Source organism: Salvelinus namaycush, chromosome 20 (genome assembly GCF_016432855.1).
Source record: "Salvelinus namaycush isolate Seneca chromosome 20, SaNama_1.0, whole genome shotgun sequence".
NCBI lineage: Eukaryota > Metazoa > Chordata > Actinopteri > Salmoniformes > Salmonidae > Salvelinus > Salvelinus namaycush.
In genome coordinates, this window is record NC_052326.1 from 7,519,373 (window position 1) to 7,545,299 (window position 25,927).

The 25,927-nt window shown below is 45.9% G+C and overlaps 1 protein-coding gene across 9 annotated transcripts in view; it reads left to right on the top strand.

Annotated features, from left to right (window-relative positions):
- The window catches only part of LOC120065000 (R3H domain-containing protein 2), an 80,017-nt gene that overhangs the window by 26,756 nt on the left and 27,334 nt on the right, over positions 1-25,927 (top strand). For 5 of the 9 annotated variants that reach the window (XM_039015630.1, XM_039015628.1, XM_039015635.1 and 2 more), the window contains exons 3-16: positions 11,321-11,592; positions 11,736-11,964; positions 13,521-13,562; positions 14,610-14,817; positions 15,100-15,178; positions 15,636-15,695; positions 18,032-18,172; positions 18,339-18,447; positions 18,764-18,859; positions 19,270-19,301; positions 20,428-20,481; positions 24,639-24,874; positions 25,065-25,261; positions 25,471-25,548. In XM_039015630.1, coding sequence (XP_038871558.1) covers positions 11,770-11,964; positions 13,521-13,562; positions 14,610-14,817; positions 15,100-15,178; positions 15,636-15,695; positions 18,032-18,172; positions 18,339-18,447; positions 18,764-18,859; positions 19,270-19,301; positions 20,428-20,481; positions 24,639-24,874; positions 25,065-25,261; positions 25,471-25,548 — 1,527 coding nt within the window. In that variant the 5' untranslated portion in view covers positions 11,321-11,592; positions 11,736-11,769. The remainder of the gene's footprint in view (positions 1-11,320; positions 11,593-11,735; positions 11,965-13,520; positions 13,563-14,609; positions 14,818-15,099; positions 15,179-15,635; positions 15,696-18,031; positions 18,173-18,338; positions 18,448-18,763; positions 18,860-19,269; positions 19,302-20,427; positions 20,482-24,638; positions 24,875-25,064; positions 25,262-25,470; positions 25,549-25,927) is intronic. The other 4 variants (XM_039015633.1, XM_039015637.1, XM_039015631.1 and 1 more) reach the window with 3 other exon arrangements.

Below are 25,927 nucleotides of genomic sequence, written 5' to 3' on the forward strand. Positions count from 1 at the left end.
TTGTTGTTGATGGCTTTATTATTTTTAACGTCATCATCTCTGCTTAGGGAGTGGCAGCCAGCCAGACAATGTTATCTCTGCTCAACATACTGTACTGTCTTTAGTTATCCTATTTAGCTAGGCTAGTCTGCCTAAGTATGCAGCAGAGCTGTCTGACAATCATTTTACTAGTTCTTTAAAGTACACTGAACAAAAATACACTACATGACCAAAAGTCGACGAACATCTCATTCCAAAATCACGGGCATTAATATGGAGTTGGTCCCCCATTTTGCTGCTGTAACAGCCTTCACTATTCTAGGAATGCTTTCCACTAGATGTTGGTGGATTGCTGCGGGGACTTGCGTCCATTCAGCCACAAGCATTAGTGAGGTCGGACACTGATGTTGGGCGATTAGGGTTGGCTCGCAGTCGGCGTTCCAGTTCATCCCAAAGGTGTTAGATGGGGTTGAGTTCAGGGCTCTGTGCAGGCCAGTCAAGTTCTTCCGCACCGATCTTGACAAACTATTTCTGTATGGACCTCGCTTTGTGCTCGGGGGCATTGTCATGCTGAAACAGGAAAGGGTCTTCCACAAAGGCACAATCGTCTAGAATGTCCTTTGTATGGTGTAGCGTTAAGATTTCCCATTACTGGAACTAAGGGGCCTAGCCCAAACCATTATTCCTCCATCAAACTTTACAGTTGGCAGTATGCATCGTGGCTGGTAGCGTTCTCCTGGCATCCGCCTAACCCAGACTTGTCCGTTGGACTGTCAGATGAAGGGTGATTCATCACTCCAGAGAATGGGTTTCCACTGCTCCAATGACTGCGAGCTTTCTACTACTCCAGCCGACGCTTGGCATTGCGCATGGTGATTTTAGGCTGCTAGACCATGGAAACCCATTTCACGAAGCTGCTGTCAAACAGTTATTGCGCTGACGTTACTTCTTCCAGAGGCAATTTGGAACTCGGTAGTAGAGCTGTGGCGGTCACACAATGTAATCAGCCGGTGATTGTCAAGCGAATAACTGTCGGTCTCACGGTAATTGACCGTTAATTAACATAAACACATTTAGCATCTCCTGTCTTCCGCGCATAGCCTACAAGCCACTGATGTAGACCTTTTTAGAACATCTACATTTAAAAAAGTCTAAATAATATAGCCTACACCTTCACAATAAATCCATGATTTATTTTAGACAGGTCTAAAGAAACATGATAAGAAAATGTAATCTTTCAGAAGTATAGAATAGCATACTCTGCTTTGTCCTAATGTTTCGTCCTGATCTGGCTATACTATATGGCTGTGAGCTATAGTAGTTCATTTAGCAGACAAGATTTGGTTAGAATTCGGTGGCATTATTGTATATTATGTTATAGTATGAAGAAGACAATTGAACAAAGCTGAATAAAAGAGGATATTTTCTCCAAATGATTTGAGGGAGTGCGCACATGCGGCTATTCTGTGTTGAGGGGTTAACAAAGAAATAGGTACTCCTATATGCCTTAGAGTTATTTACGTATGTTTAGTAAACTCAGCAAAAAAAAGAAACGTCCTCTCACTGTCAACTGCGTTTTATTTTCAGCAAACTTAACGTGTGTAAATATTTGTATGAACATAAGATTCAACAACTGAGACATAAACTGAACAAGTTCCACAGACATGTGACTAACCGAAATGGAATAATGTGTCCCTGAACAAAAGGGGGGATCAAAAGTAACAGTCAGTATCTGGTGTGGCCACCAGCTGCATTAAGTACTGCAGTGCATCTCCTCCTCATGGACTGCACCAGATTTGCCATTTCTTGCTGCGAGATGTTACCCCACTCTTCCACCAAGGCACCTGCAAGTTCCCAGACATTTCTGGGAGGAATGGCCCTAGCCCTCACCCTCCGATCCAAAAGGTCCCAGACGTGCTCAATGGGATTGAGATCCGGGCTCTTCGCTGGCCATGGCAGAACACTTCCATTCCTGTCTTGCAGGAAATCATGCACAGAACAAGCAGTGTGGCTGGGGGCATTGTCATGCTGGAGGGTCATGTCAGGATGAGCCTGCAGGAAGGGTACCACATGAGGGAGGAGGATGTCTTCCCTGTAACGCACAATGATGTGATTGCCTGTAATGACAACAAGCTCAGTCCGATGATGCTGTGTCACACCGCTCCAGACCATGACAGACCCTCCACCTCCAAATCGGTCCCGGAGTACAGGCCTCGGTGTTGCTCATTCCTTCGAGGATGAACACGAATCCGACCATCACCCCGGTGAGACAAAACCGCGACTTGTCAGTGAAGAGCACTTTTTGCCAGTCCTGTCTAGTCCAACGATGGTGGGTTTGTGCCTATAGGCGATGTTGTTGCCGGTGATGTCTGGTGAGAACCTGCCTTACAACAGGCCTACAAACCCTCAGTCCAGCCTCTCTCAGCCTATTGCGGACATTTTGAGCACTGATGGAGTGATTGTGCGTTCCTGGTTAAACTCGGGCAGTTGTTGCCATCCTGAACCTGTCCCGCAGGTGTGATGTTCGGATGTACCGATCCTATGCAGGTGTTGTTACACGTGGTCTGCCACTGCGAGGACGATCAGCTGTCTCCCTGTAGCGCTGTCTTAGGCGTCTCACAGTACGGACATTGCAATTTATTTCCCTGGCCACATCTGCAGTCCTCATACCTCCTTGCAGCATGCCTAAGGCACGTTCATGCAGATGAGCAGGGACCCTGGGCATCTTTCTTTTGATGTTTTTCAGAGTCCGTAGAAAAGCCTCTTTAGTGTCCTACGTTTTCATATCTGTGACCTTAATTGCCTACCGTCTGTAAGCTGTTAGTGTCTTAACGACCGTTCCACAGGTGCATGTTCATTAATTTATGGTTCGTTGAACAAGAATGGGAATGGTGTTTAAACCCTTTACAATGAAGATCTGTGAAGTTATTTAGATTTTGACAAATTATCTTTGAAAGACAGGGTCCTGAAAAAGGGACGTTTCTATTTTTGCTGAGTTTAGTTCTAAAGTTTTGATTTTTAATGCATTCTAAGGCTGCATGATGTGACTAATGATGACGATTTGAGAAAAGTCACGAGCTCTGCTTTGTTTTTAGCGCAGGCTGTACACACTTCATCAGTCTCTCATTCACAATTTGACAAGCACTTGATAATACCTACAATTTCCCGGTGGCATCCCCTTTGTGTGGCCATAATGTACCCTAAAAAAAAATCCATGCCTTTTGCGGCGAGTGGCTGTTGTTCCCTTCTCCCTGACTGCTGCGTGTTTCCGAAGCACCTCTCACTCACATGGCTCTCCATCACGTGATCAGGCCTTTCTCACAGGCTACAAGTGAAGACGGACACTTCAGGGACGCAACTGCACATGTCCTTATCCAATTCCGAGGTGCATATTGAAGATATCATCAGCCAACAAGATGAGTAGGCTAGTGCTTTTGCTGCTCGTTAGGCCTATGTCAATCTACTATCCCCAATCGTACAAAAGTTGACATTCTGTGCGGGAAGTAAATATTCCCAACATAGTCTTGGACAGTTGTGGGATCCGATGGATCCCAAATTAATACAACCACTAGCATAAAAAAAAGCTGACGAAACAGATTTGCTTAATGTTAATAGCCTAATAGTTTATTTATTCACATAAGTTTATTTATTCACAATATCAGTCAAGCGGCCTCGTCCGCTTGACTGATATTGATCTATTGTAGGCTTCAGGGCAGGAGGTTTCAGCCTAATACATCACACCACACAGTAGCTATTGCATTTCAGTAACTTGGAACAGCACAGGGAGATAAAGCCCATTTTGGCTGCACACGGGTTTTAATGCGTATTTTCATTGATGGGTTGTGGTTACTTTCAGCCAGGCCCTGGATGGAAACCACTGGACAGTAGTGATGGGGGGGGGAATCGAGATATTATTTTTGACGATTTTATCATGCCTTTTTGACTATCGCAATATTATTGTTGCGCTAGTTGTCTGTACCTTCACCAAAACTCCAGTATTTTTCCTTCATTGCTTGTTCCCCATCTTTTAAATCAGGCTGCCAATTTGGTTTCCAGCACTTTTTTTCCCTGTGGCTGACCAACTCATTTTCTCCAAGCTGTCTTTTGTCCCTCTGCAGCAGCCATATGGTGAGCGGTATGTTTTGACGATGGAGTCGCAATACATATAGAATCGTTAGTATTGCAGTACGTCTCGTATCGCCACCTATCGTGATATCATATCGTGAGGTCCCTGGCAATCCCAAGCCCTACTGGACAGGATTGCTGCCCAAGTCTGTAGCCCTATCTATCGTTGGATGTCTGGGGTTGAGAGGGAGGTAGCAGGGGGCCTGGCTGGATGGATGGATGGTGTCCTCTCCATTCTAATCATCCCCTCTTTCCCTGGGGGCTGCAGTCCGGCTCAGGCATTCCTGGAATGGATGTGTAAAGGGAGGGAAGGAATTCCACACCGACCCCATACACTGAAGCCTACTGTATTAACTAACTTTGAGATCAATTGTAAGGGCCATGTGTTTTAACTGGCAATGTTCGGAGAACTATTTAAGGCATTTCTGAAACATTTGGTGAATGCTTTCGGCTACGTTGGCACAGTATGTGGAAAGTAGGGAATTGGCCTAATGATGTGTGGGGCTCAGGCTGGGCTGAGTAGGCTACTAGCTGTCCGTATGCGAGTGAAAGGCCTACCGGAAAAGGGAGTTCACCTCCCGATCTGTCGAGGTTTACTAGTTAGCTCTTCAGACCTCACTCCTTCTCCCTCTCTCTGTGTTTGTCTGCTCCTCAATCTGCTTAGTTCAGGGTTTACTTGGAACAGAGCTGCTGCAACCCGCACCAGTTCGCTTATTCACCAACATAACACAGAACATAACAGAGCAGAGTGTGTGAGGGAGTCAACCATCTGTACCAGGATTTACGTTAGCCGGTAATAGCCGGCTTTTGGCCCAAATTAAATAAAAAAAATTAAATAGAAAAGCCGATAAATGAAATTGGTGCCAGCCAATTGTCTGGGAGAAAAAGAATAGGCTTTTTAGCCTATTAATTGATGGAAATACCAGTCTATGTCAATACATTTGACTGGTCATGCTTATCAGTCTTGTAGGTTAATTTGCATAATTCAGTGGTGTTAAATTGGCCTGTGTGCTCAGTATATTCGTTCATGTGTCTTATTTATCACGCGAGTACAGATGGGGCCTTTGAGTGGGACATCTGTCAGGCAGCGCGAGAGCTGACACACAAACACTAAATGCGTAGGCCACGGAAGGTAGGCTCCATCTGCACGTCACACAACACTTTGCTATGAGCTGGAGGCAGTATGCGTTTTAAAAACATACACTCGATTGTTTGAAACCGGCATGTTTTGTTTTTTTACTACATATTATGAGGCAGGTCTTACCTTGCTTCGAAGTAGCCTAGGCCAAATCAGACCGTATCCGCGGAGGCAATTATTTGATATCAACTTTCTTTCATTGTCCAGTAGCCAAACGCACAAATACAGTCATATCAGCAACCCATGCTAGTTGTTTTCATTTTAGATCCCCTCTTCTTTCTAAATGTCTAAACGATATTTGACATCTGTCTCGTGGAACCGTGCTTTGTGCTTTTGACAAGTTTTTTTCCCCCTCTAATTGCATTATGGAACAAACATTTGCGCTTAGCCTACTGCGTTGTGCGCATTGCTGCGTTTATAATGTGGATAAATACGTTTATTAACATTTTTAAGTTAAAGGTTCTGATCTGTTACATCAGACTCTTGCTTTTTATCTGGTTTTGTGGTGTAGCCTACTGGTTGTTTGAATTTGGGATCTATCATCCCACAACTGTAAATGTGGATAGAATAACCATCTTCAAAGTGCGCGTGAGAATTCGGTACAAAGGGCCGCGCATCGTTGCATCAACTTTCATGCGCTGTTAATATGAATGACCGTAATCTAAAGGGGATGTATGTCATTCTGAGCACAGTGGGTGGACACCCTAATCAGGTTACGCACCCAATGCATATAAATGTCCGGTATATTTAAAATTCTGCCTGTCAAATAAACCAGTGTGCGAAACCCTGATGTCTTTATCTCTGTCTGAGCTGAACTCCGTCAATGCACAGAGCCAGGTAATTGGCGAAGGGGAAGGAAGCAGGGTGATAAAGCCTAAAAAGAGAGGTGTATGTGTGTTTGGCAGGCAGGAACGGGGGCTACTACAGAAAGTAGTCTTGGTGACAGAGCCTGTTGCCATGGAGCTGGGCCTCCCATTGGTGGAGGCATGGGCCAATCACACAGCAGCACAGTCTGTTTCATCATTGAGAAGAAAAAAAATTCTGCTCTCTACCATTTCTCTCTCTCTCTCCCTCTTCCTCATCACTGACTGCTCCTCCTTCCTATACTAGAAAAAGGGCAGGAATTACATAAGGTTTGTAATGGGAGCGGGACTAGCTTCTGATGATTGTCTTGACACACATTTTGTGTGAGTGAATGAAAATGTAGCAACCGGTCCGTTGCAGGCAGCATCTTTTTGAATGAGGCTAATCAAAATACACGCTCATTGGCACAGATTTATCCTAGATTTCAACACATGTAGCCTAGCCCTAACCTCGTGCAGTGCCTAACTCCAGTGCCTGCAACTCCACTGGTATTTTAGTGTCTTGAATCATCTGCCCGTTTGTTAGGAAATGTGAATGTAAAGGCTTGTGGACATGAAAGGATGCTGCGCGGTGGAGTCCCCCTGTCTGTCCTCTGTGGGTAGCAGTGCTGCGAGGCGGTGACTCATACAGTTGTTTTTGGCTTAGGCTACATCCCGTCCCAGTAACACTCATCTGCACTAGTGTTAACACACTCTTATGTGTACTTGTGACTCGCCCCTTTCTCCTTATATTCTAATGGTGACGATGAATGATATTGACAAGTGTGGCTGAAAATAGTTGTTAGGTAAGCAACAGGCTAGTCGATTGTTAGTAGGTCATGAGGAAGCGCTCTCATTGGTAGTGTCTGTGGTCTTCTGTTGTCTATTGATGACTTGTCTTACTGCTGTATGATAGGAAGGATTATTTAGGCCAAGCTGTCTTGGCCTAAATAACCCCCGTCTTTCTCTCGCTCTCTATATCTATTGCTCCCCCGCACACATTCCACCACTACTTCCCTCGTCAATAATGCATAGAAAGATCAGTATCCCCTCTTCCTTTCTTTCTCTCCTCTCTGTCATTCATAATGAATGAGGGAGGTGTGACATCCTGGCCAACACCTTTTGCTCTCACGCGCCATCTCTTCATATAACTCTCTCGCTTTCTCTCTCCCCCTCCCTCTCTCAATCCTGACCCTGCCACACACTCTTTCCCTCTTCTGTGTCATAGAGGATACCCCTGCTCTGTCCCTCCTCTCTCCCTCCCTCTCTCTTTTCTCTGCAGTGTTCTTTTTTCCTCTCAATGTCTTCTCTTAAATTGTCAGCCTGCTGACGCCATCCTCCTCCTCTGCTCAGCCCACTCACTCCTGTGGGACACGCTCAGCTCTGACTCATTCACTCTCTCCCCCTTTCTCCCTTCGCTCATCACTCTCTCCTTCGCTCATCACTCGCTCCATCACTCTCTCCCTTCGCTCCATCACTCTCTCCCTTCGCTCCATCACTCTCTCCCTTCGCTCCATCACTCTCTCCCTTCGCTCCATCACTCTCTCCCTTCGCTCCATCACTCTCTCCCTTCGCTCCATCACTCTCTCCCTTCGCTCATCGCTCTCTCTCCCTTCGCTCATCGCTCTCTCTCCCTTCGCTCATCGCTCTCTCTCCCTTCGCTCATCGCTCTCTCTCCCTTCGCTCATCGCTCTCTCTCCCTTCGCTCATCGCTCTCTCCCCCTTCGCTCATCGCTCTCTCCCCCTTCGCTCATCGCTCTCTCCCCCTTCGCCCCATCGCTCTCTCCCCCTTCGCCCCATCGCTCTCTCTCCCTTCGCCCCATCGCTCTCTCTCCCTTCGCCCCATCGCTCTCTCTCCCTTCGCCCCATCGCTCTCTCTCCCTTCGCCCCATCGCTCTCTCTCCCTTCGCCCCATCGCTCTCTCTCCCTTCGCCCCATCGCTCTCTCTCCCTTCGCCCCATCGCTCTCTCTCCCTTCGCCCCATCGCTCTCTCTCCCTTCGCCCCATCGCTCTCTCTCCCTTCGCCCCATCGCTCTCTCTCCCTTCGCCCCATCGCTCTCTCTCCCTTCGCCCCATCGCTCTCTCTCCCTTCGCCCCATCGCTCTCTCTCCCTTCGCCCCATCGCTCTCTCTCCCTTCGCCCCATCGCTCTCTCTCCCTTCGCCCCATCGCTCTCTCTCCCTTCGCCCCATCGCTCTCTCTCCCTTCGCCCCAACGCTCTCTCTCCCTTCGCCCCATCGCTCTCTCTCCCTTCGCCCCATCGCTCTCTCTCCCATCGCCCCATCGCTCTCTCTCCCTTCGCCCCATCGCTCTCTCTCCCTTCGCCCCATCGCTCTCTCTCCCTTCGCCCCATCGCTCTCTCTCCCTTCGCCCCATCGCTCTCTCTCCCTTCGCCCCATCGCTCTCTCTCCCTTCGCCCCATCGCTCTCTCTCCCTTCGCCCCATCGCTCTCTCTCCCATCGCCCCATCGCTCCATCTCTCCCTTCGCTCCATCTCTCCCTTCGCTCCATCTCTCCCTTCGCCCCATCGCTCTCTCCATCTCTCTCTCCTTCGCCCCATCGCTCTCTCCATCTCTCTCTCCTTCGCCCCATCGCTCTCTCCATCTCTCTCTCCTTCGCCCCATCGCTCTCTCCATCTCTCTCTCCTTCGCCCCATCGCTCTCTCCATCGCCCCATCTCTCTCTCCATCGCCCCATCTCTCTCTCCATCGCCCCATCTCTCTCTCCATCGCCCCATCTCTCTCTCCATCGCCCCATCGCTCGCTCCATCGCCCCATCGCTCGCTCCATCGCCCCATCGCTCGCTCCATCGCCCCATCGCTCGCTCCATCTCTCTCCATCGCCCCATCGCTCGCTCCATCTCTCTCTCCTTCGCCCCATCGCTCCATCGCTCTCTCTCTCTCTCCCTCGCTCTCTCTCCCTCGCTCTCTCTCTCCCTCGCTCTCTCTCCCTCGCTCTCTCTCTCTCTCCCTCGCTCTCTCTCCTTCGCTCTCTCTCTCCCTCGCTCTCTCTCCCTCGCTCTCTCTCTCCCTCGCTCTCTCTCCCTCGCTCTCTCTCTCCCTCGCTCTCTCGCTCCATCGCTCTCTCGCTCCCTCGCACTCCCTTCGCTCCCTCGCACTCCCTTCGCTCCATCACTCTCGCTCCATCACAAATTATGCTTTATTACCAACGCAATATTGTAAACACATCGTTCGTGGCCGGTGTTTGCTTGTTTGCAGACTTTTTTGTACAGTTTTGACAGTGCTACTGTATCTTTTTGGACACGCGAAGACCCAAACGGCATTCCATAGTATGTATGTCGTGAAGCTAATAGCAGTGACTATTACTGTGTAACTTTACTGTGTAACTCCGGTAGGGCAACATCTGAAAAATGCCGCACTTGGTAGTGTGTACCGGTGCTCGACCAGTCGGCAAAAGCCAACATCACCCACGACAGAACGGTTGGTTGACAAGGGCAATGAATTCCATTATCTTGGCTTTAATGGATTTTGCCTTTTGAGTTGTCTCACTGAAATGTTCTTACTCATTAAAATGACTGCTCGACTTGTTGACTGCTCGATCCACACAGCAGACATTGTGGGCTAGGTTAGGAATGCTGTGTTGCACGTGTAGCGCACCATTTTACGCTGCGTTATTATGTCGTGTACCTACATTATATAGTTATGCACGGTAGCTTTGACATCGGTTTTTAACATCGGAGTTAAACTAGACATCGGCCGATACGAATGTTGGCATTTTTAGCTAATATCGTCCGATTCCGATATGTTCACCGCTATATCATGCATCCCTAATGACCAGCTCTCACCGGTTCATCCATACAGGGTTGTACAGAGCATGTGTGTGGGAATAGTGCCAGGGAAGCTAAACCATAGAAAGGATTGCTATCATACCTTGTCCATAGACTGCTTGCAGGGTAAGGAAAATAAACTAATTTAGGAATTTGAGTGAACTATCCCTTTAAAAGATGCTGTGTAGGCTTTTATTAACCATTGCAAATGTCTAGTGTTGACCATTGAGACCATTTTACGTGTCTTTCATTCGTTTTTAGAAAGCTGTTATGTGACGTGGATGATTCGGTTCTCTTCTTCGTGCTCTCCTCGGCTCTGTTTTCTGTCATCTACATATTTATTTCTAAAATCAATCTTCCTTTCGCTCTCTCCATCTCGCTCCCCCCCCTCCACACCAATGGCAACAGCTGAGAATGACGTCACCGTCTCCCTGGCAACTCTGCCTGTGAAGAAGGGAGGAAAAAGCAGAGAGAGAGAGAGGAAATGGTAGCTGAGAATAGGCTGGCTGGCGTAGCCCGGTTCATTCATAAGTGCCTCAATTTCACACTCATTCAGTTTTTCTGGCAGAGAGAGAAATAAGTGTTTTGTTTTAGCACAGAATGTCCCTCTCTTCTGCCCATTAGAGCCACAGTCTCTCAGCCATGTTATTCTCCACACAAAAAATTACACATTTTGTTCTGCTCAGACCTTTTATCTAGTCATTCGATAATGTTGACGTGTGTGTTTGACTGTGTGAGAGTTTTGCAACGTGTCCGTGTCTCCCTGTCTCTAGCTGCGTAGATATAAGGCTGTTCTGTGGTGCAGAGTTGCATAAGCCGGGACTCCTCAGCGCCGAGTGCGGTTGGTTGGCGTTCATCCGTGTGCGTGCCCTGGTCATTGATGCTGTGCCGCTGCTGCTGCCTCAGTGATGACGCTGTTGCTGTGCCTGGGTCTTCCCCTGCTGTGGGAATCCCTGCATGCCTTACTGCCTCCTCTCCTATCTGCTGCAGCAGCACAAACACACACACACACACAGCCTCCTGATGAGGTCAGATGAAACTGTGTTAAAGCTGACGTGTGTGTTTTTGTGGGACAGATGGCGCGTTTCTCAAAGCTTCTGGTGTTAGTTGTCCTATGTGTGTTTGTTGTTGAGTAGTGAGAGCGCAGCCTGTCCTGAAGGTGTTAGCAGTATGTCGTCATGGTAACGTTTAGTGGAGTGCTGTTTATGAGTGGGAGAGGGAAACATGCCGTCTCACCTGTGTCAGTTGGTGTAAATTTGTTCAAAAACCAAAAGTTTGAGCGAAAACCATACTTTTTTCAACCCTGGTCTGCAAGTGGTCATTCATGCATTGGCTGAATTCCTACTTCCACAGCCAGCCCTATAGTTTACTCATCCCACGCTTTGAGCAGCGAGTCAGACTGGACCCAGTTGTAACTGTTAGTGACGTCATTCTGTCTTCCTGTTATCCCCAGGGGTCGTGGCTGGTGGAACTATCTTCAACATGCTGCTTCACTGAGACGCACAGACGGAAGGATAGCTAGACGGAAGGACAGACAGACCCAGTCAGCGGGTGCCCCCCCCCCCCCCTTTCTTCCCCGTGCCAGCTGCTTCTCCCACCGGCTACCTCCCCCCTGTACAGAACTTGCTATGGAATGCCCTCACCTAGCGGACTAGCACAGTCCTCTTTAGGACCCTTTCCTGGGAACCCACTCCATAAGGATTCAGCATAGCTGATCTGTCTCAGGTACTGTTCACTGTGTACATTAACTACATTGTCCGTGTCTCCTGATTCTTACCATGTTTAAGGTTTTCCTTGGCCCTGTACTGCATTGAAACTCAGGACCGTTTAATGGATCTATCCTCTCTCTCCCCCTCCTTATCTTGAAGTAGTCTCTGGCTCCTCCTACCCTCCCCTGAGAAGATGTCTGTGAGCCTGGCTGGGGAGGATAACCAGACGGAGGGTGAGAGTGGAAGTAGTGGAGTGCTCCATGATGACTCCAGCAACAGAGGGAAGCTCTCCCCATCCCCTGAGCCCTGCCAGGGGAAAGAGGGCACTGGGACTGGAGGCACTGGGGAGGGCATGGAGGCAGAGGAGAGTGCCACACAGGACTCACAGGTAACTGACCTCCAGGCGACTTTGGATGTGTCCCAATAATCGCTCCTTTCTCCCGAAGTGTGAAGTTGTTCACTTTTCTTCATGGGTTTGAAAAGGAAATGACTGGTATATGGAAACTCTAGTCCATGCCAACATTAATCCAATGCTTTTTAATGTGTGGGCTGTCGAGTGAACGAGTGCACACTTCTGGAGGAAGGAGCGATTATTGAGAAGCACCCTTTGCCTCCTCGGGCACTGCACTAGAGTTCCAATTTCTGGAAAGGTTTTTAAGGAATACTACAGTCCAGAATTGAATGTCTGCGAATTTCGTGGCTGTTTAGATTAGAACATAGTCAGCCATTTATATTGTGATGACAAAGTATATTTTAGCTGGTATGTTTTTTTTCCCCCTGCTCTGTTTGAACTTAATCTCCCATCATGCATTGCGTAGTTGCTTATGGCCATGATGAGTATGTGTTGCAATCTTGCAAGAGGAGTGTAGTGGGGGTGGGTTGGCAGGGATGGATGTGATTACAGTTGAGACAAATTGCCCCTTCTATGGAATGCCTGTCATTGAAACATTACAAACAAATTGCATGTTATCTTCATGCCTTGTTTGAATATTGAATTTGAAGCATAGGTGTCTTATCTAGCTAGGTCGATTCACTGTAGTTAGCCGCTGACTAGCTAGCTAGTGACTATGCTGTTCCCGGACAAGCACTCCAAACGAGTTAAATAACAGGTTAGACTGCAAAACGACATATTACATGGCATGTCGGGCGTGTCAGTTTGCAAGAGTATCTAGCTAGTTGTGTTTCTGCTTGCTTGACGCATGCAGCTGACTAGTACTGCCTGCTTGTGCTAGCTAGCAACATAGCTAGCCATTTGTTAGTTTTCCACTTTGTCCAGTCAAAGGTAGCTAGCTAGCTTGACTGTAGCTAGCTAGTTTGTTGAAACAGTAAGATATTTTTGCTAGCTATGCTTCTAGCTTCAAACACCATCTACATCTCAATGGAGTAGAAATGTCAGGTGTACAGTACTTTATCAGCAACGTTATATTCCATCTTGTGCCAATCCAGTGGTTTCGCCTACCAGCTGTGCAGCGCGGGCTACACGGAGAAGCAGAACAATTGGTAGGCGGAAACCACTTGATTCGCACAAAATGGAATAGAAGCTTGCAGATAAAGTTCGTAATTGCACAATTTCATGTTTACAACTTCTAAAGACCTGCATCACTATACTAAGAACTTTGCCATTTCTAAAAGGACGTATTTGGGTGTTTTTGGGAGCCTTTATTCATGTTTTTCCGGAGCCCCCATACTGCACAATGAGCAATGGGGAAGTATATTGCGGGTGCGGTAAGTGAAATTGCAAAAAAAAGGTGTTTGGACCCTTCCATAACATGCCATTTACATTAATAGAGATTTGGTTCTAAAATAGTGAACCAATCCTTTTAACGTTTTTTTCTCACTAAAATATGTTTTTCACAAACGTTATTTAACGCTGTCAATCATAAGAAATGGTCATTTTGAGTGTAGCTAGTATTCTTAGTATTACCACGTTTTCTCCCCTTGCAGAGAAGGGCTCAGAACCACGGCCATGGGCGGAAAAGGGCCAGGGTAAGGACTGCATTATTCTGTCTGTGGCATTGTTGTTGGTTTAAGTTTGCATATCATTAACCTAATCCAGGAACTTAAGTCCACCCGTTAGAAAGGATCCTACTAGCCCCATCATCCACAACGTTCGCTCATGCTAGTTAGAAGGTTAGATAGACCAGGAGAAGTCGCAGAGGTGAGGCCTCCCAAGGCATGAGCTCAGCTTACCTAGTGTATTTATAATCCAATGTTTGGATTATGAAGGCTGTACATCTCAAAAGGATCATATGCATGTCTGCTGGTGCTGAGCGATTAGTGGGTAGTTCTTCAAAGTAGATAAGGCATACTGCTCAATACAAGCGATCTATCAATTAGATGTATTGTCGGGTAGACATAGTGCATTCGTGAAGTATTCAGACCCCATCACTTTTCCCACGTTTTGTTACGTTAAACTTATTTTTATTAAATGGATTGATGAGGGGGGAAAAAATATATTTAATACATTTTAGAATAAGGCTGTAACGTAACAAAGTGGAAAAAGTGAAGCGGTCTGAATACTTTCTGAATGCACTGTACCTAAGTAACTGTCTATATCCCTCTCGTTCTTGAAGCATTCTGTCACTCCTTTCCTCGTGTGTCTGCCGGCCCCACAGGCTTGCCCGGGCAAGAACCAATGAGAACAGGCAGCTAGGTGCAATGGATTCCGGTCATTGTAGTTAAGTGCAGAAAACGTGGTGATTTAACTATGAATATTGGCCTGTTGAAGACTACACTTTCCTGCAACGTCACAGTTTTATGCTTGATACGATTTCTCTCGACAGAAACGGCTCATTGAGCTCACAAAAAAAGTAAATGGGTTTTCATATAATTGAGCCGACGTAAATAAACTGACATTTCAGCTAATCGCTCAGCACTGCCGGCATGCTGCTTTTATCTCTCACATCAGTTAACTTTTACCTTCTTTACACTACAACATTTAACATATGTTTAAAAAGTGCAATGTGTTTGGTCTATTTGTATCGAAGGACCAACGAGCTATAAGTTTTTCCTTTCTGGTTGTGTGTATGATAGTCCAATGCCAAGCTGAAGCTGGTGAGGAGCCTGGCAGTGTGTGAGGAGTCATCAGGTCCGTTCTGTACTGACGGACCTCCAGACCAGGACATCATCCAGCTGCACATCAGCTGCCCATCAGACAAGGAGGAGGAGAAGTCCTCCAAGGATGAGTACGAGAACGAGGAGAAGAACAAGGACAAGACTCCACGCAAGATGCTTTCACGAGGTAAGCTGCCTCTCTGGGGGGGGGGGGGGGTGTTCAGAAACGACACGCTGTGAGTCGAGCAACTCTGACCGTGTGCATGCACACGAGCGTGATGTATACGCTTGTGCGTAGCAGAAAATAGTTGACGTGGAAACAATCCTCTAAGTGCGTTTTGAAACCACACACCCTCTCTGACCCCTCTGACTGTCGCTTTGTGTGTGTGTAGATGCTCCTGATTGCATGCTTGCGGATTGTAGATGGTGTGTGTGGTGTCATTTTTTTCTCTGTCTCTTTCCCCTCCAGACTCCAGCCAGGAGTACACAGATTCCACCGGCATCGACGTGCACGAGTTCCTGGTCAACACACTGAAAAACAACCCCAGGTAACACACACACACACTTAAAAACAACCTGAGGCAGAGGAACCTTATCGATCTCCTATCACAGCCACATCACGAAATGGCATCTAGATGTAGTCTGTTGCCATCTGAGCCCGCAGGTCCCCCTAGTAATGGAAATGGATTGAGAAACTCTGCTCTAAGGGCCGAGTCGCAACTCAAGTTTTTTTTCTCACAAATCTATCATCAATGCATGACTTAAGTGAAAATCCAAGTTACGTGCACAGATCTCAAGTTGGGTTCCGGGCTGTAAGCGAATGCCGCTGCAGCTGTAGTAATCCTGTGGTGGTCTGGACGCTACAGTAGCTGCCCAGCCTCGGTCAGGACGGCTTGCTTGGAGTATTCACTGCGGTGAATGGAGCCTTTGATCTTTGTATGAGTAGTTGCCGCTCTCTCTCGGTCTGTCTGTCTCCCTCACTCTCCCTCTCTTTCTCTCCAACAGGGATCGGATGATGCTGCTGAAACTAGAACAAGATATCCTGGAGTTCATTAATGACGACGAGTGAGAGACATTCCCTATATATATATATATATATATATAGTACACTAAAGTAGCGCTCTAGATAGGGAACAGGATGCCATTTGGGATGCATACACATTCTCTACTACAACTCAACTCACTCTACTTACATTGTAGCTTTCTATGTCTGTCCGTCACAGTATTTTTAGGTGGTATATTGTACTGTAGTTGGTATATCAGCCTGGAACTCTGTCCCTCCTGTCGATTGGATGGTATCCAGGGTTGGAAATTAACACCCGCCAAATGCGGGGAGATTTGGTCATTGGCGGGTAAGAATGTATATTTTACCAGCCACGTTGGCAGCTGGTCACACAGGACCATTTGGGAACATTGTTTATTTTTTTAATCTAAATGCCGCATGTAGAAGTTGGTCAAATTGACAAGGAAGGCTACTGAAATGTGACTTTGTCCTCGTGTTTCATGGCCAGTTCTATTGTTTTGTTCACACGCTAGGTGGCTGTTCAATGCCGCTAGGAAGACAGGTTTCTTTCATCAGAGACAAGCGAGTACCCAAGTTACCATGGTAACTGCTCGTCCCTTAAGGGGGGCGGCTTTACCTTTTTGGTCTCACCTAAGGATTGTGCTTGATTGAGCATGGATCACTCATAAAAAGCTTTATTCATGAACTTTTAGTGATTTCCTATCATTAAAACACTCAAATGCTTTTGTACTCCCGATATGTATTTGTGTGCTGCTACATTTCTACTCAGGAGCACATCGTGAACTCCAGCGTGGTGCCCTGGGGCCGGATTCACAAAACCTTCTTAAGAAGAAATTTCTCAACGTACATTTTTTCCCTTAACTATAGACTTATGAAGAAAGTTAAGCAAAGTTGCTATTTCTCAATAAAGTTCTTGGAAATGTTCTTTAATCCCCCCCCCCCCCATTTCTTCCTAAGAGAATAAGTAAGAAGAAATGGGATTCTTGAAAATAATGTTTTAGGATTTCTTCTTGGAAATGTCCTTAACTTTAGGGCAGCTAAACCCTTGTCTTGAGACTAATGGATACTTTTGTGACCCTGAACGTTTTCTTGCGTCACAGACAGTTGGCTACAGGATATTTAAATACAGCAAGAAAACAAATTAAACACACATTATCTAGCTAGGTAGTAATTAACAATATATTACAATATTCTAGATGTGTTTAATAGCTAGCGCTATCGCGTCAATTTGCAAAGAAGCACTTGGCTAACTTAAACGTCGTAAGCTATGTTGGCTATAACGTCGTTACACGTTAGCTAACTTACTTACCGGTCGCGCAGTCCCTCTACCACCGTCTCTCCTATCATGGAAATCACCTTCTCCTCCAGCTGGTCCACATTAATTGTCTCTCAGCTCCCTTCTTCTTAGCAGCCGACTTGCTGTCGGGTCACTTCTTTTTTACGGCATCACTGTCCTTTGCCATACCCCCGAATGCAGAGACAGACTCGGCCACTCTCGCCCATCCTCTCTTTTTGGTGTCCGCAGTGACCCCGCAGTTATCAAGTCTCCCCAACAGCAACATTTACCTGCTATTTCCTCCACGGTCACTTCAAGCTCTTGTTTGCTGAAGTTTTTTTTTGCGCTCTCCTTGGTTATCCATTTTTGATTTTGATATAGCTAACGTTAGTCTGATGCCTATAATGTGTGAAAAATAACAAAATGACAGTCCTATCATCCCTGTCGCATAGGCTTATTTATTGGTTTCAAGCGCGTCACTAATGTCAATGCCGCATAAGGTATTTACGAAGTTCCTAAGAAAATTGAGGAATTGCTTTTACGAACTATCTTATGAACTTCTTATTTTTTTCTTTATGAAACTTCATACGTTTTTTTCTGAAGAATTTTTTTGTGAATCCGTACCCTTTTGTGTCAGGGTAGGCACTTAGTTGATTCTTGATATTCAGTTGTAGAACTCTTTCTGTTTCTACTATTGTATCTAAATGATTTATTTGTACCCCATTTACTTCTAACTAGTAAAACATTTATTGTTTTAGAAAAACAGAAAGCACGGTCATCTGGATTTTGTTTATATATGTAAGACTTGTATTGCGGAAAACATATTTTGGCAGGTAAAGAATCTTGAGTGGCTGGTGGACCAAAAAGTTTATTTACCACACAGATGGTGTCTTTACTCTCATCTCGAGTTTATTTTGTTGTTTTGACTATATTATTTTGTGGACTATTACCCTTTAAAACATCTAAGAAAGACGTGCAGAGACACTGCACTTCCACAAGGGTATCATTTCTAGACTGATAGGTTGGTGTCCATCACAGATATCCTATTAAATAAGTTATAATATGTAGTTCTATGGTGTCATCTTCTCCTTTCCCATCCAGTAACCAGTACAAGAAGTTCCCCCAGATGACGTCCTACCACCGCATGTTGCTGCACCGTGTAGCTGCCTACTTTGGCATGGACCACAACGTAGACCAGACTGGCAAGGCCGTCATCATCAACAAGACTGGCAACACACGCATGTAAGTGGGAGAACGGTAGACATTTTGAAGACCACGAGTGGAACTTAAATGGCAATGACTAGAAGTTAGAGGGCAATTAGTAGAACTTTGTGAGACAAAGAAACACACAAATAAAAATATCTTCCATTGTCCCACCAAGAGTTGCTGAATATGTTTTCTTCTTCAGCCCAGATCAAAGGTTCTCCGAGCACATCAAGGATGAAAGGAATTTGGACTTCCAGAAGAAGTTTATCCTCAAGAGAGACGATGTTAGTATGGACAAGGATGATAATCAGGTGATGATAGACACTTCTTCAAGTGTCGCTTTTTATAATGTAGTGATTTTTTAAAATACCTTATAATCATTTTTAAAAAGTATTTCTTGCTCTCTTTAGCTTTGTTGATCTTTATACAGCACAAGATATGAGAAGGCTGAATATCATATATCCCATTGGCTTTAGTATTGATAACAAATCGATGAATAATAAATCGCATGTTTTACCTTACACTTACTGTATTTTTGTGACGATGCTCTGAAGAGTATTCAGTGAATACTACTTCTGTCCAATGAGGTTGCTGATCCCGCCCCTCTTTCCTCTTGTCCAATCGCAGATCCGTGTGCCGCTGCAGGACGGGCGGCGCAGCAAATCAATAGAGGAGAGGGAGGAGGAGTATCAGAGGGTGCGAGACCGGATCTTCGCCCGAGAAGTAAGTGGTGGGGGCACGCTCGACAGTCGAGATGGGCAGTTGGACTAACTTGTTAACTTGTCCCCCCCACCGTCTGTTCCACTAACCATTCCTCCCATTGTATAAACTAACAGCTAATTGTATTAACTTGTGGGTGGAGAGAGAACGGCTTACTTCATATAGTAGAGTCTATTCAGGTGGAAGAGTAATAAGTGAAGTGAATATTCTTGGAGGTCATTAGGTAACCTTAGCTTATACAGTACTTGACAGAATTGACACGAGTCCGTTTTCATTGTCCAGGCAGTTATTGTAAATGAGAATATGTTCTCAATAAACTACCCGGTCCAATTATTGCTGATAAATAAATATCGTTTTGGGATCGACTAGCTGTAGCTATTCGTGTAATGTACAGGTGTCTCTTCCTTTTTCAGTCCTCTCAAAATGGATACATCAACGACAACAGGTAAGCTCACAGTAACAGTACAGTATGCATCACAATGGACAGCTTCATGTGTGCTCTTGTAAAGGGACCCTGGAGTATGGAGTTAGTCCCCGGCCAGTTTACTCCCCTAGGTGGGTAGGAGAAGCAGTCGGGGTGGCCTGGTCACACCGGGGGCTCTCTAACCCTGTTCCAAACCCCCTTGCACCATCAAACTAGGCCACCAAGTTACATTTAGGTGTATTTCAAGACATCAAAGTTCACATGCAATAATGCTGGCAATATAATCGTTCTGGCAGTATATACGTTGACGTTTCACGGACCAGGGTTAGGTTTTGTTGAGTTGGAATTAATGATGTGTATAAACCCTGGATTGCTGATGCTATGTATTGGCCATTGAGAGGCTTTGAAGCAACCAGTCGGCCATATTGGCACTCCCCAGTAGGTAGCAGTCCTCCACGGAAACGAAAGGAATTTTATAGTATTTCAATTAAATGTTACAAGACAAAATGACATGTATTTAGATATTTTGTTGTAGAGGGGACAGTAACATTAGTCATCTCTAACAATTATACTTTAAGATTTTTTATTTATTTTTTAGATTTTATTGCTAGCTTACATAATATAATTTAATAGTCTGCATTAAGGTGTCTGTAATAGAATAAATGTGGCAAAAACGAATTTAGACATTAATGAATACATTTCTATAACTTCCTAAATATTTTTTACAACGGTGGGGGAGTTCCAAGATGGGAGCCATGGTGGCTTCAACACAGCGCTCCCTATCAGTCATCTAGTGTATATATAAATCATTAGTTGGAATGTGGGGTGAATTGATATTCCTGTGTAGCTGAGAATAGTTTTCCAAATGTATTCCAAACAAATAAGTACAGCTTTCAACCCCTCTCCCTTTCTGATAGAGATGAACGATTTATTAAACAGATGTACCGAGAGAAGGAAATAAGTAGGATGACTTTGTTCCTTGTTTTGAGCTGTCAACATTTTTGCTCTGTGTGCATTATTTCTCTGTTCTGGGGGTTAGATGCAGTGCAGCACTGTTACCTACCTACCTACCTACCTGGCCCCCTCTCCTATACCCACCCACTAACCCCCGGCCTTGCCTTTCTCTCCTTCCACTGTCACCCAACAGACTTTCCACTGAAGGCTACTCCTCTAGCTCTCAAAAGCGGAGACAGATCTTTAGGTACTGACACAACCGGGTGACGTGTGACTCTAGTCGTCTGTGATTGTGTTGCCATGCCCATCTACCCTCTGTCTAGTGGTGGTTTTATGACTGACTGGGTGCGTCCGGAATGGCACCTTATTCCCTACATGGTGCACTACTTTTTGACCAGAGACCTATGGGCTCTGGTCAAAAGTAGTGGACAATAAAGGGCATAGGGTGCCATTTTGGATGCAGCCACCAGGTGTTCTTGCTTGGCGTGGGGTTGGCACTGTGAGGTCCGTTGCATGGCTGCTTTGTGGTTGGTTTTTCTGGGAGTGGGTACTACTTATTATCTACCCGTCATCATCACTACTACATCTTTTATAGTACTCTACTACTGCATTGCATCCCCCTATTTTTTTGTTGATTTGGTGGTTGTTAATCTGGTTTGGTTTTGTTACCCTTTCATCTTTGCTCTACTACTTGTACAGCAGTTGTCTCTACTACTACTACTACTGTCTGCGGTATCCTAAGGAGCGATCTCTCTGTGTTGGTTGTGATCTGCAGCAGTGAAACAATCATACTGAAACGTCTTTAGCCGACTTAGCTCAGTAATGTTGAGAAAGGGATTTGAGGTAGGTTGTAATTAGTTCCATAGACATTAGTGAAAGGAACGTTTGACTCTTTTTACTGACTCATGTCGTTCAGTCAAAAAGAATGACTCTGTTCATTTGATTCAGTAATGCCCAGAGCTCGCAGGACCCCTACCGGCGAAAGACGAGCTAAAAACTCTGAAATACTCGTGATTCTACAAGCCTCTCGTTCACCATAGCGGGCTTAATTGGAGCTGCCGTTTGTGACTGAGACACAAAAGTGTGCTTTAAACAATGTACTGTACAAATACGATTATTTCTTGAAACGAGGCCTAGTTGTGGCCACAACCGGACTAGATTGTAAACGACTTTTGGCGGAATGACTTGACTGCCGCGAACAGCAGGTGTTCCTAATGTTTGGTTTTCTCAGTGTAGTTATGGTCTGATTTCCCAAAGGGAGGACGAGGTAAGGGCCTTGTATGCGTTTCTGTGTGTGGAGTTAGGGTGATGTATGGTTTTGTCGCCTCTAGTTGCACAGGTGACATGCTGATCAAATGTCGGTTTCCCTGCATTAAAATCACCGACTTTGGATGTGCAATTTTCTTGTTTGCCTATGGGCCTATACAGCTCGTTGAGTGCGGTCTTAGTGCCAGCATTCATTTGTGATGGTAAATGAACAGCTACAGTATACTAAATATATATTAACTCTCTTGGTAAATAGTATGGTCTGCAGCTTATAGTGAGGTATTAAAAAAAAAAAAAAAAAAAACTTCAGTCTTCCTTAACATTAGAGATCGTGCACTAGCTGTTGTTAACAAAGGGGCACACCCCTCCCTTCGTCTTACCCGAGTCTGCCATCTGCTCTTGATGCATAGAAAATATAAAAAGTATACTGAACAAAAATATAAACGGAACATTCATTGATTTTACTGAGGTACAGTTCATATGAGGGAATCAGTCATTTGAAATAAATAAATTAGGCCCTAATCTATGCATTTCACATGACTTGGAATACATGTATGCATCTGTTGGTCACAGATATAGATACCGGTTAGGCGTACGGCCAAATTGATAAATTAACATTAAATGATCTGGCAACAGCTCTGATGGACATTCCTGCAGTCAGCATGCCAATTGCACGCTCCTGTGGCATTGTGACACAACTGCACGTTTTAATGGCCTTTTATTGTCCCCAGCACAAGGTGCACCTGTGTAATGATCCCGCTGTTTAATCAGCTTCTTGATATGCCACATCTGTCAGGTGGATGGATTATCTTGGCAAAGGAGAAACGGGGATGTTAACAAATTTGTGCACAAAATTTGAGAGATACGCTTTTTGTGCATATGGATCGTTTCTGGGATCTTTTATTTCAGCTCATGAAACATGGGACCAACACTACATGTTGCGTTTATATTTTTGCTCAATGTAAATGATCCATGTCCTCGTTCAGCCACGACTCAGCCAAAACATAGAATATTTGTTTTTCTTGTCCCGTTGATAGGATAGTCTCGAATGGAGCTCATCCTGTTTTTTCTCCCGTTTTTTTCTCAATTGGCATGCTTTCCAATTGAACAGAGGGCAACAGCGGTCTATTTTGTCAGCCGGTAATTGTCAAGCAAATTACTGCCGGTCTCACGGTAATGGACCGTTAATTAACATACACATTTAGCATCTAATGGCTTCCACACGTAACCTGCAAGCCACTGATGCAAACGTTTTGTAACATCTACATTTTAAAAAGTCTAATAAATCCGTTTAATATAGCCTATACCTTCACAATAAATACATGATTTATTTTAGACAGGTCTAAAGAAACACGATATGAACAAAATGTAGTCTCTGTGACTCGTCATTTGCATTGACGTCAGAGTGATTTAGAGGGACAATAGAGTGCTGAGTACCAGGCAGTTAGCAAGTTTACTAATGACCATCAGCAATTTCAGAGCTTGGAGAAGGCTAATTACTGTGACTAAACGGTCACGTGGAATTTGACTTCCTTCATGACTCGTGACCGCCGGTGTGGCGGTAACACGGTCACCGTAACAGCCCTGGTCCGGAGTAAGCGGAACATCCAGAGCTGCAGACTCGTTGAAGTAGACATTTTCATCCCAAATCAAGGTTGGTGATGGCTGTTCCGATGTCCAGAAGCCTGTTTTAGGTGATAGGAAATGATGGCAGACAAAGCTCAAATCCGCTTTAGGATACCTCAGTCATTTCTCAGAATATCTGGCACAGACGAGTTTAGCAGACTAGGCCGTTTTGCCTGCCTGTGATGTCTTGCGGTGGTATTGGTTGTTATTGTTCTGTGGATATTCCCCTCCAATAGGGTGTACCACAGTATGTGCAGTCATCGCACCCCACTGTATTTCAGTTGACTTTAATTTTCTTCTGTTAGTCAGAAATCCAAGCATTTGTTGTCCAGCATTTTAGGTGATGAGTCTGAATACTCAAACACTGTCATCCCGTTACTGTCCCGAAAAATGCATTTGTCAAATTTGATTGAGATGCAATAAAATCCATATTTGATTAAGATAGAAGAGAAAGTAAGCCGTAGGACGTAAACATAGCGACAGTGAGCCGATGTCGGGGGTAGTACAGTAGGTTATGACGAGTTGATAGCGTCCTGGTCGTCGCTGGATGCATTCCAATAATGCCAGGTGTGATTGATCGTCTTGGCAGCAGCCCTCGCCCAGGGTGACAGCACTCTGTGAATATTGCAACGAGACACTGTGTTTCTATCCTAGACATTAAGACCCGGGTAGATGGTGATAGCGCTGACATATTCCGATGGGGAAACTCCCGGCGGCGCATGAAGAGAATTTGAGGCGCGCCGTATTGACGAGTGGGGCTGAATGGCACCAGAAAAAGCACTAAGGATCTGGTTTCTATATACCACACCATAGTTAGAACAAGTTGTGGTCACAGTGGTTTATTTTATATAAATGTATATGTATGTGTGTGTGTGTGTGTGTCTATGCGCGGGCGTGTTTTGTCCATTGGCCTTATTGTATTTGTAGTGGTGTGTCAGGTGTGAGTTATGGACCTTGTCTCACACCCTCATTCTGCTGTCCTTATGTCTTTTTCTCCTCCTTTGTTCTTTCCCCTTGGTGTCGATTGGATAAAGCATCGGTCACCTGCATGTGGTTCTGTGTTGGTTTTTGTTGTGTGTGTGTGTGCTGGTTGGGGGAGGGTGCACTACAGTGTGTGGTGGTAACTGTGTAGTTTGTTGTCTGAATGTTGGTTTCACCAGCCAGTCGACGTCTTTATCGCGTTTGCATTTTGGTTTGTTGAATGCTGCGAATGCGGTTTACGGATGTCAACGTTGTGAACGGAGAGTGCCCCGTGGTGGCGGTGGGGTTGCAGCGTTCTCACGCCCTGTCAACGTGCATGCTCTTCACCTGTTGCTGATCACCCTGTGCCTCTGTACCCCGTTTCTCTCTCCTGCCCTCTTTCTCGCCACCTCTGTTCCTCTCCCTCATCTACCCTACCCCCTCCATCTCTCTCCCTCATCTTCCCCTTTCTCCCTCTGTCCTTCTCTACGCTGCCCCTTTCACTCTTTCTCTTCCCCCTTCACTTCCCGCTCTCCTCTCTCCCCTTTCTAGGGGTAACCGTGAGAGCTCCAGCCGTGCTTCCAGCAGCCGCCAGAGCAGTACGGACAGTGAAATGAAGTGCCTGGAGCCGAGGCCCTGGAGCAGTACAGACTCAGACAGCTCCAATAGGACCCTGCGGCCCCCGGTCACAAAGGCATCCAGCTTCTCTGGCATCTCCATTCTGACCAGAGGAGATAGTCTGGGCAGCAACAAGAGCTTACAGGGTTCCTGCAGGGGCTCACGCACTGGTGCGTATTTTACGCCGCATACGCACGCACGCACGCACACACACACACACGTCTCCATACTGACCAGAGGAGCCAGTCTGGGGAGTAACGAAAGCTCACAAATTGTAGAGGAAAGAAATGCTGAAGAGAGTGCGGAAATGTTGAGGAACAGACGGTGCGGTTTCTGTGTTTTGACTTTTATCTCCTGCAGGGCTGCCCCTGGTGAGTCCAGATGGGTGTCCTCAGCCCCCGGCCCCCCAGCCTGGCCCCTGCCCTGGGGGTCGCAGCCTGCTGCCCTGCCCCTCCCAACAGGTCCAGACTCAGCCTCCCCAGACCGCCCTGCTGCCCACCCCACAGCAACACCCCTTGGGCAACCACAACCATAATCACAACCACATTATGGCTCAGGTGAGGAAGAAGCTCATGGTATGAACTTAATTTACATTTTTATATGAAAATGTAACTGGAAATGAGTATATTCTTGCATTTTTCCCGCTTCTTTTGCCAAATAACTGCACTCTATGTCCTTACCTGAACTCTGTCTGCATCTCCTCCTCTCCTTCTCCCTCTCCTTCTCCCTCCATCTCCCCCTCTGTTCGCCGGTGGGGTCTCTGCAGCCAGCTCAGCCTGTGTCCTACTCCTCATCCTCCTGTTCCCAGGTTCTGCTGCCCGTCTCTCCTCCCCAGCAGTACCTGGTACTACTACCAGCCTGTCTCACCACATGCACTAACAGATACACCATGAACACAGGCCGTTTGTAAGGCCGTTGGTGTAAATGGGGAATGATCATGTTGCCATGTCATTCGTCTAATGACTAATAGTGATTTGTTTGTGTGACTGATAGTGAGAAAGGTATGGAAGGCTCAGTAGCAGTGGAGTGTACTGTAGCCATTATACACTTACCGTCCAGTTTATTAGGTACAGCACGCCATTCACAAATGGATGAGTCACATGGCTTGTCACATAAAGCGGGCAGAATGCATCGAGGCATTAGAATGGGCAAAACGAGTGACCTAAGAGACTTTGAGCGTGGTATGATTGTTGGTGGCAGGCACACCGGATCCAGCATCTCAA